Genomic DNA, 13,265 nt, shown 5'->3' on the forward strand with positions numbered 1-13,265 from the left:
AATTAGTTAGGGGTGGTTAAAGATGATTTGGTACAACAGGGTTTAGGGTCAAAAGCAGAGTTAACGACGACCTTTAGAGACTGGAGCTGGGACTTGGTCCTGGGGGAGTGGAGAGAAAGAAGGGGAAGGAAAAAAAAAAAAGGTTTCAATGTGCAAAATGGCAGGGTTTGCAGGAGCAGGTAACAACCCCCACTCTTCTCCCAGAGCCAGAATGAGAACCTGGGGATAAGGGTTCCCAACTGTTTTAACCCAGGGAACCTACTCTTGGCTCAGAGCTAACTATGTCCTTTTCTTCTTTTCCTTCTTTTTCTCGGTTTACTTAATTTGCTGCTGGTAGCCTATACTTTAAACTGACCTGACAGGCTTAATTGGTTTCTTTCCACCTCTCCCCCTGCCTTGCCACACTCTTTTGTTTTTCTGAAGTTTCAATGGAGGGTACTTTGGATACTTATGTGAGCTGTTTTTGGTTATTTTGGACAAAGTATGAGGGAGGTCTGCTGTATTCCACTGGAATTTTTTGGAGTAAAAGATCCATGGGCATCCATGGAGACAAATGTTTTACTGCCTCTTTGAACAGTCTCAAGGTGAAGACAGCACAGGTTAAGGCAGCCGTGTGGCAATAATTGTACTTGGTGGCTAAGTTGTTGCAGACAAAATGCACGACCTTAAAGAACTAAATGTAGGAGTAAGTGATTTAAAGAAGTGAGTGAAAGGTTAGAAATAGCTTTTGCAAAAATTGATAATACAGGGTTTGGAGGAAAGTAAACATTTGGGAGTTGTGGAAATGGTAAAAGGTACCTGTTGTGAAGAGGTTAAAAGAGTAACATTTGTGGTGGTACAAGAAGGAAGTTTTTGTTTAATGATAAAACCCAGTTATATCACTGTAACTGTATGTGCAACTCTGTGCAGTCACATGGGATGGAAGCTTGGTAATTAAATTATCCAAGCGGGTCAGGTAGGGTGGCTACTCCCACCACTAGGCTTCTGTCCCCAGAATCCTTTACAGCTATTCTGAGGGGAAATGGGCCCTTTTCCCACAGAAATGGTCTATAAGGGACTGCTGCAGGCAGCAGGTGGAGAGAGAATCTGATCAAAATTATTTGACTATTGGATAATGTAATCAAAATCACTAAAGGATGGAAGGGGTTTCTATTGGAGCTTAACTTGGCTGCCCCTGGTTGTACAAGATGGGAGTGTAATTGGGGTACAGTTCCATCAAAAAGAGTAATCGCAGTGCAAGGGATGTTAGGCAAAAGAGAATTTTGTGTGTGTGCACAGGTAAAAGAAAAGGAAAAGGGGAGGAATGATGGGAACACTGAGCCTTGGGGTGGCTCTGGGGGATCGGACTGTTGCTTTGGTGGGTGTGCATAAAAACTCTGTGGGCACAGGGGAGGCAGTTACACCTTGTGTAAAATTAATATTGCTAATATAATGTTATGGAGGCTAAACTATGGAAGGACTGTGCATTTTCCCAGGATGTGTACAGTGCTAAAATCTGAAGCTGTGTCTCAGCTATTACCTGAGAATAAACTTAAAGCTTGGTACAGCAGAGAAACTATTGCAACCCTCATCTGTTGTACAAGAGGGGAAACTGAGGTACACCATCTCATGAATTTCATAAATGACCAGTGATTGGGGTAATTTACTAGCCTGACTGTAGAACAAAATAAGGACAGCGTGGAGGTAATTCTTCTGTTTTTCCTGCAATTAGCAAGGAAATTTGTAAAAGAAAGTGATATTATTATTAAGCAATAATCTGTCCCCACCAGGGGGGTGGAGGAAATTGTTTCTTTTGTTTTTCAGACACTCTACAAGCAAGCTGGCACCAGCGGAAAAAATAACCCAGAATACCATGGATCTGTGTTTTGTGTTGTTTGTCTGTGGTGTTTGTCTTGTTGCTAGCATTGTTGTGTTTTAATGAACAGAAAACCTCATGACATGGGTGGGGGATGGCTTCAAAAGGCTGAGCTTGGGGGGGAGATGTGTATGGGAATGCAAAATGCTCAACTAGGAGGCCAGCACCTGCGTAATAGCTATTATGGTACCTGGAAATGGAATGGCAACTAAGGTGGCCCCCACAAGCCCTATGGGAATAATGAGAAGGGGAGGAGCTCACTGGGAATCAATGGAGGGGTGTGTAAAATAATGTAAATCAAGAGAAGATGTTTGGATGTGCCCCTCTCCTATGACTATGGAGGAGCAGGATCAATGGCCTATGCAAGGGGTGGACAATTGGGTGTACTGTGTATAAGGTGTTTTGCTGGGAATGTACATATTACTGGGGGCACAATTACACCAGCCCATAACCAAACTACACCCATCTATATGCTGCTATCTGGACTTTGGTGCACAAATGGATCTGTGAATCTTATTGTTGTGAATAATCAAACCAGGGCATACTGCCTGATTCCACACCAAGTGGTCAAGCTGGTTGGGACAATATCCCATTTCTCTGTGAACATTCAATGGACTTATGATTTGGACAAAAGCAAGCAAAACCTTCAGGGGCAGCTTGTTGCAACTGCCAGCAACTGGACACATCAGATCGTGACCCTGTCGAAGGAGGAGAGGCAGTGGTTTGGGGGTGGCTCGGCTGTTGGACCATACTGCAGTGGTCAGGACTCAGTGCTGCTGTGGATTTTTATTGTTAACTGTACTTGTGTTACGTTGCATAGGGAGATAACCTATAAGTAATGTAGTAAGCCCTCCAAACCCTACAGTGTGCTAGACAACCTGGACCCAACCTTCTCAGGCCCACTCCAATGGGAAGTCTGTGACACTAATTGGAATAGGTGTGGTATGCCCGTACAAGAGAAGGTGCAGGGCACTGTACTACACAAGGGGCAGTGGGACAGACGGAGCATCGACACCTTCCACCTTGGTGCCTGGCTTTATCAGGAAATGTGTCGCCATATGTCCTATGCTTTTCCAGGGATACCTTGGCAGGAGGATCCCAAAAGAAAAAGAAAAAAAAGGGGTGGAGTGTTAGGATATAGATATTCAGGCCTGTCTGTAAAGGCCTGTACTCTAAGAATTCTTATCACTTGGCTAGTTCTAGAGGTATAAAAGAAAGAATCAAAATCACTGTCTGCCAGTGTAAGGTCCTTCTCTTACTGTGACAGTCTGAGGCCCTGTTCTTAGGCTAAGGCCTTTGGCTAAGCAGCAGAGGCAGCCATAAGCTGGGAAGCGACCAGTCACCTCCTCACATTCCAAACTAGTCACATTGAAAGAAGGTGCTATTGGGCTGTTAGGATACCATCCTGTCCTGATAATGCCTATCGCCCCCAGAGAAAGGGAAGTGCCTAGAAAATGTAAAAGGAAACTTAGTCTGATAGCATCCTGTCTCGCAAGAACTCACTTATCAATAGCTGGGATGTGAAATCCTCATTTCTGTGTTGTTCTATCATTGTAGTTCCCATTTCCCTATTGTTGGTCTGTATAATCCCTGTCTGGTTCTGGGATTGTTTCTGTTTGCTGTATAATTAATTTTGCTGGGTGTAAACTAATTAAGGTGGTGGGATATAATTGGTTACCTAATCATGTTACAATATGTTAGGATTGGTTAGTTAAATTTCAGGAAAATGATTGATTAAAGTATAGCTAAGCAGAACTCAACTTTTACTATATAGTCTGCAGTCAATCAGGAAGTGGGTGGGTGTGTGTGTGGGGAAATGGGAACAGGGAATGGGGGTGGGGAAATTGGAATCATGTTTGGCTAAGGGCAGGAATGGGAACAGGGACACAGGTGTAAGGCTCTGTGGTGTCAGAGCTGGGAAGAGGGACACTAAGGAAGGAAACTGGAATCATGCTTGCTGGAAGCTCACCCCAATAAACATCGAATTGTTTGCACCTTTGGACTTCGGGTATTGTTGCTCTCTGTTCATGCGAGAAGGACCAGGGGAGTAAGTGGGTGAAGAAATAAGCCCCCTAACAGTATGCATGTATTACTTTGGACCTAAAGTTATGAATATTGACTATGTACCACTATTTCAAATGTGTTTGCTCTTTGGTAACAGCCACAATGTAGTTCACATCCCATCGAGACAACATATTATGAATGAACCATTCAAAGTAATGGTGCATTAAGAAACACAATAGGCCTTCGAAGAAAATTATCCACACCTGATGGACTTTCCTGTGAATGTTCTAGCCAGGAGATGGATAATGGCCCCTGTTATGAATTATCGAAGCATGCAAGGGCATGTGATCAGCTCATGTGACACTGGACTCCGTCTTGTGCCTGAACTTTTCCACTAACTGCGCTGGGGGTTTTTGCTTGGAAAAATGAAGTTCCCTCCACACGGCAGAAGCTGTAATGGGGGAAAGCGACATCGTCACTTGGCCTCACTCCCCCCACAATTCAACACCCGGAACCACCTTAGGAATAAGGACTGAACTGGGTATGTTGTCCCAAGTTGAAGGGGTTTCTAACCTGTGAATGAAGGATGGGTGGGCTGTTTGTCCCATCAGGGTGAGACACTCTTTGATTGAAATCCTGTCTTGCATATAGAACTTAGATTGCAATTTTGGTTATTTCTTAAGTAACCAACTTTGATCTGTTCCCTAAAACTTATAACGACTTAAAATCCATCTTTCTGTACTTAGTACATCTACTTGAAACAGTGTGCTATTTGAAGTATAAAGGGAAATCTGCTCAGGAAAAGGGACTGGTGCATTGTCTTCTCCACATTGAGGGAAGGGGGCAGGGCAATAAACTTACACTGCTCAGTCTTCTGACAAGGGCAAGACAGTACAGCTCTGAGGTCCTTGGCTGGGGAGCTGGGGAACTGGCTGGAGCCCCTCTCTTGTTGGTTCATGAGTGGCTAGTGAAAGTTTTCATGTAACCTCAGGTTTGTGTGTCTCTGTCTGTGTATGACTGTGGAAGTGCAAGATCTGGATGGCTGTTAGGGGCTTATTCTTTCACCCACTCCCTTCCCTGGTCCTTCTCGCATGTAGAGAGCAACAATACCCAAATTCCAAAGGTGCAAACAATTTGACGTTTATTGTGGTGAACTTCCAGCAAACATAATTCTAGTTTCCTTCCTTAGTGTCCCTCTTCCCAGCTCTGACACCACAGAGCCTTACACCTGTGTCCCTGTTCCCATTCCCCCCCTTAGCCAAACATGATTCCAATTTCCCCACCCCCATTCCCTGTTCCCATTCCCCCCTTTACTTCCTGATTGACTGCAGACTATATAGTAAACTTGAGTTCTGCTTCGCTATACCTTAACCAATCATTCTCCTGAAATTTAACTAACCAATCCTAACATATTGTAACATGATTATGTAACCAATTATATCCCAGCACCGTAATTACTTTACACCCAGCAAAATTAATTATACAGCAGACAGAAACAATCAGAGAACCAGACAGAGACCATGCAAATAAAGAATAGCAAAGTGGGAACTCTAATGACAAAACAATTCAGAAGTGAGGATTTCACAATGACATCTATAAAGACATAAGCATTTCCCAGCTGTGTCTATTGATAAGTGAGTTCTTACCAGACAGAAAACTATCAACCTAAACTTCCTTTTACATCCTCTAGGCTCTTCCTTTTCTCTGGAGGTGGTAGATCAGATCCCCTTTCTAACAGCCCCAGATTGCCTTCTTTCAATGTGACTCGTTTGCAATGTGAGGATGTGACCGGTTGCTTCCCAGCTTATGGCTGCCCCTGCTCCTTAGCCAGAGATCTCAGCCTAAGCACAGGGCCTCAGACTGTCACAGGAAGAGAAGGCCCTTACACCGGCAGATAGTGATTCTGATTCTTTCTTATATACCTCTAGAACTAGCTAACAGATAAAAATACACCTAAATTCTTAGAGTCTAGGCCTTTACAGACAGGCCTGAATATCTGTATCCTAACAATGGGCTTGAAGCTTTTCAGAGCCTCACAGTGTGAGAGGGGGCCAGGCTGGTACGGCAGGGGGCTCAGTGGTATCGCTGTGCCAGGTTGAACCCTACAGAAGTCTGTCACGGACACCCAATGAACGGGCCCGACGACAGTATGAGTCCATTTCCAGCTTACTATGTGTTCAGTTACTGATGGCGAGACTGCTGTTATGCCAGGGAAGTCAGGACTCTTAAGTTTTGTCTGTCATTCTCTGTTTGACTTTGACCAGGTCATGTCTCCTTGTACCTCTGTTTATCTATGGGTATAATACGTATATGTTTATAGTGACTTTCCTTTGCTATGACTTTTGAAGACTTTTGGTAAGATAATAGTTACTGTTGAGAATTACTGATCTCTGATCCCTTAGTGAAAATCCCATGTGCCTCCAAAAAGTGTTTGTGTCTCCCCTCAGTCATCTTTCTCCAGATCTGTATATCTACTATCTACCCATCACTCTGGGGCACTTAGAAAGCATCAGACCCTATGAGACCTGGGCACTATCCCTAGCTTTCTCATTAATAATTATAATTTTTAAATATACACAAATACACAGAGCAGCCAATTCCTCTCTGACTCAGCAGAGAGCCCAAGAGTTTTCATCTCCTTTTGGGAAGGTCCCTTAATTACTGTTTACTGCTATGGCTGGATAACAAACACAGAAGCGCAGACAAGGAAAAAGAGAGATTGGCTCCAGATGCTGCTTCTCCCCTACAGGCTTAGCAAACCCACTGGGATTGCACATAGCTATATTATAAATGGTGCACATTCCTGCGTTGGTTCTCAGCGTGGGCTGCTGCTGCAGATCTTGGGGTGAAAGAACTCTGGGACACAGCTACCTGAGGGGGATTCCCAAGAAAGACGCTTCCGTCTCAGAAATCACAGGCACCCATCTCTTTCAGTTCGACAAACCAAGTGCAATGAATAAATGATGGGACAGAGAATAGGTCTGAATTAATTTCTGCTCCACACAGCCAATAAACATCCCAGGGCCCTTGCCACAGGTGCTTAATTTGCTCTAGTATCATGGGCCAAAATGTCCCTGTTTGCTCTGCCCCTCGGTGATGGACATCCAGAACAAGGCTAGATTCAGAGGCCATGGGCTGTAGTTTGCTCAGGTCACAGTGAAGCGCTATGTCACCCCAGTGCCATGTTTTAAGTGTAGACAAGCCCTCAGGCAGGTCTTCCAGAAAAACATCCAGTCCGGAGTAAGAACTGAATAAAACCTCAGGAGCCAACTGTGTGTTAATGCACAGAGACCGCCACTTCCTCCCCTTGCAATTTAGGGCTTGGGCTGTTAATGGGGTGGGGGAGGGGTAGGGCTCTTACGAGAATTTTTCTGCTGAAAAGCATGGAGGTGCCAGGGCTCCTTACTCGCATAAATATGACAATTTTTCAGTGGGGGCAAGACTCCTTCTCCCCGAGCATCATTCTCAAAGTTGGCTGAATTGTTATGCCATGAAACTTTCAAAATGCAATTCAGGTGGAAGTAGACACCCAACTTGGGAAATTTCAGGTTAATGTTTGGCAAACTTATACACAACTGAAAATGAAGTCTTGTCATTGAAGGTGCCAGACAGACTCAACTCTGGGTGATGCCACCAGCACCACCAACTGTGGCCAATCCATTTGTGAATCCCGTTCAGCTAAGCTCTTTGCTCCAATAATGTCTGTGGCAAGGAGTTCCACAGGCCAAATATGGATTATGTAAACAATTTTCTTTTAACAGTTTTATATGTTTAGAGTTTCAATCTAATTGAACGGTCCCTTGTTCCTGTGTTATGATACAGAATAAATATAAATGCCTGAACTACTTTCTGTATTGAGAGATCCATAGGGTTTAAAGTCAGAAGGGACCATTAGATCACCCAGCCTGACCTCCTGTGTTACACAGGCCATTCCATTTCTCCCCGTTACCCCAGCATTGAGCTCCATAACTTGAGTTTGAATAAGACCGGGTCGACACCAGGATTTTATATCATGAAACCAAAGAGCGACAGGGTTAGAAGGAGCTGCAAGGATCAGCTAGTCTAACCTCTGCCGAGATCCAGGATTTGATGTGACTAAACCACTTCAGACAGATGAGTGTCCAGCCTCCTGTTGAGAGCCTCCAGTGAAGGACTTTCCACAACCTGCCTGGGCGTCTGTACCATTGTCCTGCTGTTCTTACAGTTGGGAAGTTTATCAGAGATTAAATCTAAATCTGCTAAACTGTAGTTTGAACCCATTGCCCCTTTCCTGCCCCATGTGGCAACAGAGAACAACTTTCCTCCATCTTCTTTATGGCAGCCTTTCAAGTATCTCAAGACCGCTCTCATATCCCCCCCAAATCCTCCCTTTTCCAAACTAATCGTACGCAGTTTCTTCAGCCTTTGCTCATATGGCTTGCATTCCACCCTGTCCCTCATCTTCATCACTTGCCTCTGGATCCTTTCCAGTTGCTCTACATCCTTCCTATATATTCGAGACCCAAACTGGACACAATACTCCAGCTGAGGCCTCATCATCACCAGGAAAAGGGCTACTCTCCCCTCCCGTGACTGGCATGCTATGCCTCTGCTACTGCAAACGAAAATTGCATTTGCTCCTTTTTGCAGTAGAAAAAAAATCTCACCCCTAAGAGATGTAGCGAGAGCAACCTAACCCTGGTACATACAGCAAAAAGTCTACTGAAGAATTCATCGAAATAGCTACCACCTCTCGGACAGGTGGATTAACTTCGCTGACAGGAGTACCCCCGCCGAAGTACCCACAGGGCTCTTGGTGGTGGAAATGGATCACTGTTGAGGATAGCATCCACCTTCCTAGAAAAACAGCAGGTCTGTGGCACATCACCACAGATACTGTTTGCCTCCCTTGCCTTCTGGTACGCGTGCCTCAGGTCCTTCACCTTCGCTGTGCACTGCAGTGTGTCATGACCACAAGCTGCATGAAATCTTCCCGTAGGTATTGACATTCCTACGGCTGGAGCGCAGCTGGGACAGCACAGCCTCCCCTCCACAAATACTGAGCAGATCCACAGTGGCCCAAGTGTGGAGCCGTCATGGCCACCTGGGAAGGTGTGATGTGAGTACTCCACACCCAGCAAACAGGAAGGGGAATTTCAAATTTTCCGAGACTTTAAAGGGGGATGCGCGAAAGCTGTTCACCTCGATGGAGTGGAGAGGAGTTGAAACTGTTCACTAGGGCACTCAGGATGGGCAATGTGGGATGCCTTCCAGAGCCCATTTCAGCTATAATAATCAAGAAAACTTTTCCGTAAAAAGCCTTAAGCCTCTTGTCAGGGTGGTTAGATTCTGTCACTGAAACTGAGGAGTTCCGTCGTTGAACGTGGCTTTGTACACACTGCAAAGCCACTGTTTCTTCGTCAAAAGCTGCTTTTTTGCAGAAAAACTTGACGTTGTAGCCAAGGCCTAAGGAACAATGATGGATAACCAATATCCACACTTGTGTTTCCTGTTGGTGCCCAGTAAGGTTTCCCACACCATAATGTGTGGGAATTATTGAGACAGGGAGCACCATAAAATATGAAATTGAGATTAGTAAGGTCATTTGTTCATAGTTCATTTCTCTGAATTATGAAAATGTCATTTTTCAGTGTGTGAAGGGCGACCAATCTGCTTCACCCATGAGAACAGCCCCCAGTAGTGCCTGCATTGTCTCATATTAACATTGTCTCTCCATCCAGGTAATTGAACTGTGACCATCACTCTGGGCATATACAGGACGTCACGGAAACACGTGGTACAAGCAGGAGACACCTTCTTTCCTACTCCATGTCAGATTCCAACACAAAAGAATTCACCAACCCCTCCACCTTCATCCTGCTGGGCATTCCTGGCCTGGAGGCAGTCCACGTCTGGATCTCCATCCCCTTCTTCACCATGTACACCATCGCCGTCTTGGGGAACTTCACTGTCCTGTGCATCATGAAGAGGGAGCCGAGCCTCCATGCACCCATGTACTATTTCCTCTGCATGCTGGCTGTCACTGACCTGGTCCTGTCCACTTCCATCCTTCCCAAAATGCTGAGCATCTTCTGGTTCAATTCCAGGGAGATTGATTTTAGGGTCTGCCTCACCCAGATGTACTTCATTCACTGCTTCTCAGTGATGGTATCTGGGATCCTTGTGGCCATGGCTTTGGATCGCTACGTGGCCATCTGCCATCCCCTGAGACATTCCACCATCATGACATGCCCCCTGGTGGCCAAGATCGGCCTGGCCGTGGTGCTGCGTGGCGGCATGGTCGTACTGCCCTTTCCCATCCTAGCGAGGCAGTGGCCATATTGCAGAACCAACGTCATCCCCCAGCCGTACTGCGCACACATAGCTATGGTGAACCTGGCCTGCGCTGACACCCGTGTTAGTAGTTACTACGGCCTCTTTGTGTTATTCTTTGTGATGGGTCTGGATGGGATTTTTATCACTGTGTCCTATACCCAGATCCTCAGGGCCATCTTCAGCCTCCCCACAAACGATGCACGGCTCAAGACTTTGGGGACCTGTGGCTCCCACATTTTTGTCATTTTAGCCTTCTTCATCCCCAGTCTCATCATGTCCCTCATGCACAGATTTGCCCAAAATGTGCCCCAGCATTTCCATGTTCTCATTGCCAATGCGTACCTCTTGATGCCACCCATGTTAAACCCCATCATCTATGCTGTGAAGACCAAAGAGATCCGGGTAAGGCTGCTCCATCTGTTTACTCATACAGGGGCCTAAAGTTTTCTCCTGGTGCTCTGGCTCTGAGACTGAGATCTGGACAGAGCTGGCTGATGACATGGTTCTGGGGCTTCTTAGCTGAATCACATATTGGACAGTCAAAGTGACATTAAATCCTTTCCTGACCTTACTGTGCTGTGTCAGCGTGACAAACTGAGTAATATTTTTGTGTACAACTCATTCTCCTTAGGATTGCCACCTTTCTAATTGCTTTTAACTGGATCTCTGAGGCCCCACACCCAGTCCTGCCTATTCCCCAAGGCCCTGCTCCAACTTGTTCCACAAGGCCCCTTCCCCTCTCCCACATATTCCCCAAGGCCCCGCTCCATTCTCAACATCTTCTCCCAGAGCCCCACCCCTGTTACTCGCTCTCCTCCTCTCCAACCCCATCTACTTATCATAGAATATCAGGGTTGGAAGGGACCTCAGGAGGTCATCTAGTCCAACCCCCTGCTCAAAGCAGGACCAATCCCCAATCAAATCATCCCAGCCAAGGCTTTGTCAAGCCTGACCTTAAAAACTTCCAAGGAAGGAGATTCTACCACCTCCCTAGGTACCACCCTCCTAGTGAAAAAGTTTTTCCTAATATCCAACCTACATCCAACATCCCCCACTGCAACATGAGACCATTACTCCTTGTTCTGTCCTCTTCTACCACCGAGAATAGTCTAGAACCATCCTCTCTGGAACCACCTCTCAGGTAGTTGAAAGCAGCTATCAAATCCCCCCTCATTCTTCTCTTCCGCAGACCAAACCATCCCAGTTCCCTCAGCCTCTCCTCATAAGTCATGTGTTCCAGACCCCTAATCATTTTTGTTGCCCTTCCCTGGACTCTCTCCAATTTATCCACATCCTTCTTGTAGTGTGGGGCCCCAAACTGGACACAGTACTCCAGATGAGGCCTCACCAATGTCGAATAGAGGGGAACGATCACGTCCCTCGATCTGCTCGCTATGCCCCTACTTATACATCCCAAAATGCCATTGGCCTTCTTGGCAACAAGGGCACACTGCTGACTCATATCCAGCTTCTCATCCACTGTAACCCCTAGGTCCTTTTCCGCAGAACTTCTGCCTAGCCATTCGGTCCCTAGTCTGTAGCTGTGCATTGGGTTCTTCCGTCCTAAGTGCAGGACCCTGCACTTATCCTTATTGAACCTCATCAGGTTTCTTTTGGCCCAATCCTCCAATTTGTCTAGGTCCCTCTGTATCCTATCTCTGCCCTCCAACGTATCTACCACTCCTCCCAGTTTAGTATCATCCGCAAATTTGCTGAGAGTGCAATCCACACCATCCTCCAGATCATTTATGAAGATATTGAACAAAACCGGCCCCAGGACCGACCCCTGGGGCACTCCACTTGACACCGGCTGCCAACTAGACATGGAGCCATTGATCACTACCCGTTGAGCCCGACAATCTAGCCAACTTTCTACCCACCTTATAGTGCATTCATCCAGCCCATACTTCTTTAACTTGCTGACATGAATACTGTGGGAGACCGTGTCAAAAGCTTTGCTAAAGTCAAGAAACAATACTGATTCTGTGGATGAAGGGAAAGCAGTGGATCTAATCGCCTTCTATGATGAGATTACATTAGTCAGGCATGACCTTCCCTTGGTGAATCCATGCTGACTGTTCCTGATCACTTTCCTCTCGTGTAAGTGCTTCAGGATTGATTCCTTGAGGACCTGCTCCATGATTTTTCCAGGGACTGAGGTGAGGCTGACTGGCCTGTAGTTCCCAGGATCCTCCTCCTTCCCTTTTTTAAAGATTGGCACTACATTAGCCTTTTTCCAGTCATCTGGGACTTCCCCCGTTCGCCACGAGTTTTCAAAGATAATGGCCAATGGCTCTGCAATCACAGCCGCCAATTCCTTTAGCACTCTCAGATGCAACTCGCCCGGCAACATGGACTTGTGCACGTCCAGCTTTTCTAAATAGTCCCTAACCACCTCTTTCTCCACGGAGGGCTGGCCATCTACTCCCCATGTTGCGATGCCCAGCGCAGCAGTCTGGGAGCTGTCCTTGTTCGTGAAGACAGAGGCAAAAAAAGCATTGAGTACATTAGCTTTTTCCACATCCTCTGTCACTAGGTTGCCTCCCTCATTCAGTAAGGGGCCCACACTTTCCTTGGCTTTCTTCTTGTTGCCAACATACCTGAAGAAACCCTTCTTGTTACTCTTGACATCTCTTGCTAGCTGCAGCTCCAGGTGCGATTTGGCCCTCCTGATTTCATTCCTACATGCCCGAGCAATATTTTTATACTCTTCCCTGGTCATATGTCCAACCTTCCACTTCTTTTAAGCTTCTTTTTTATGTTTAAGATCCGCTAGGATTTCACCATTTAGCCAAGCTGGTCGCCTGCCATTTTTACTATTCTTTCGACTCATCGGGATGGTTTGTCCCTGTAACCTCAACAGGGATTCCTTGAAATACAGCCAGCTCTCCTGGACTCCTTTCCCCTTCATGTTAGTCCCCCAGGGGATCCTACCCATCCGCTCCCTGAGGGAGTCGAAGTCTGCTTTCCTGAAGTCCAGGGTCCGTATCTCGCTGCTTACCTTTCTTCCCTGTGTCAGGATCCTGAACTCGACCATCTCATGGTCACTGCCTCCCAGATTCCCATCCACTTTTGCTTCCCCCACTAATTC

The 13,265-nt window shown here is 46.2% G+C and overlaps 1 protein-coding gene across 1 annotated transcript; it reads left to right on the forward strand.

Annotated features, from left to right (window-relative positions):
• Window positions 1-9,667: 9,667 nt before the first annotated feature.
• LOC141996579 (olfactory receptor 52M1-like) lies at window positions 9,668-10,615 on the forward strand. The gene has a single exon (XM_074968765.1). The coding sequence runs from the start codon at window positions 9,668-9,670 to the stop codon at window positions 10,613-10,615; it is 948 nt and encodes a 315-aa protein (XP_074824866.1).
• Window positions 10,616-13,265: the final 2,650 nt, after the last annotated feature.

This window comes from Natator depressus, chromosome 1 (genome assembly GCF_965152275.1).
Source record: "Natator depressus isolate rNatDep1 chromosome 1, rNatDep2.hap1, whole genome shotgun sequence".
Taxonomy (NCBI): domain Eukaryota; kingdom Metazoa; phylum Chordata; order Testudines; family Cheloniidae; genus Natator; species Natator depressus.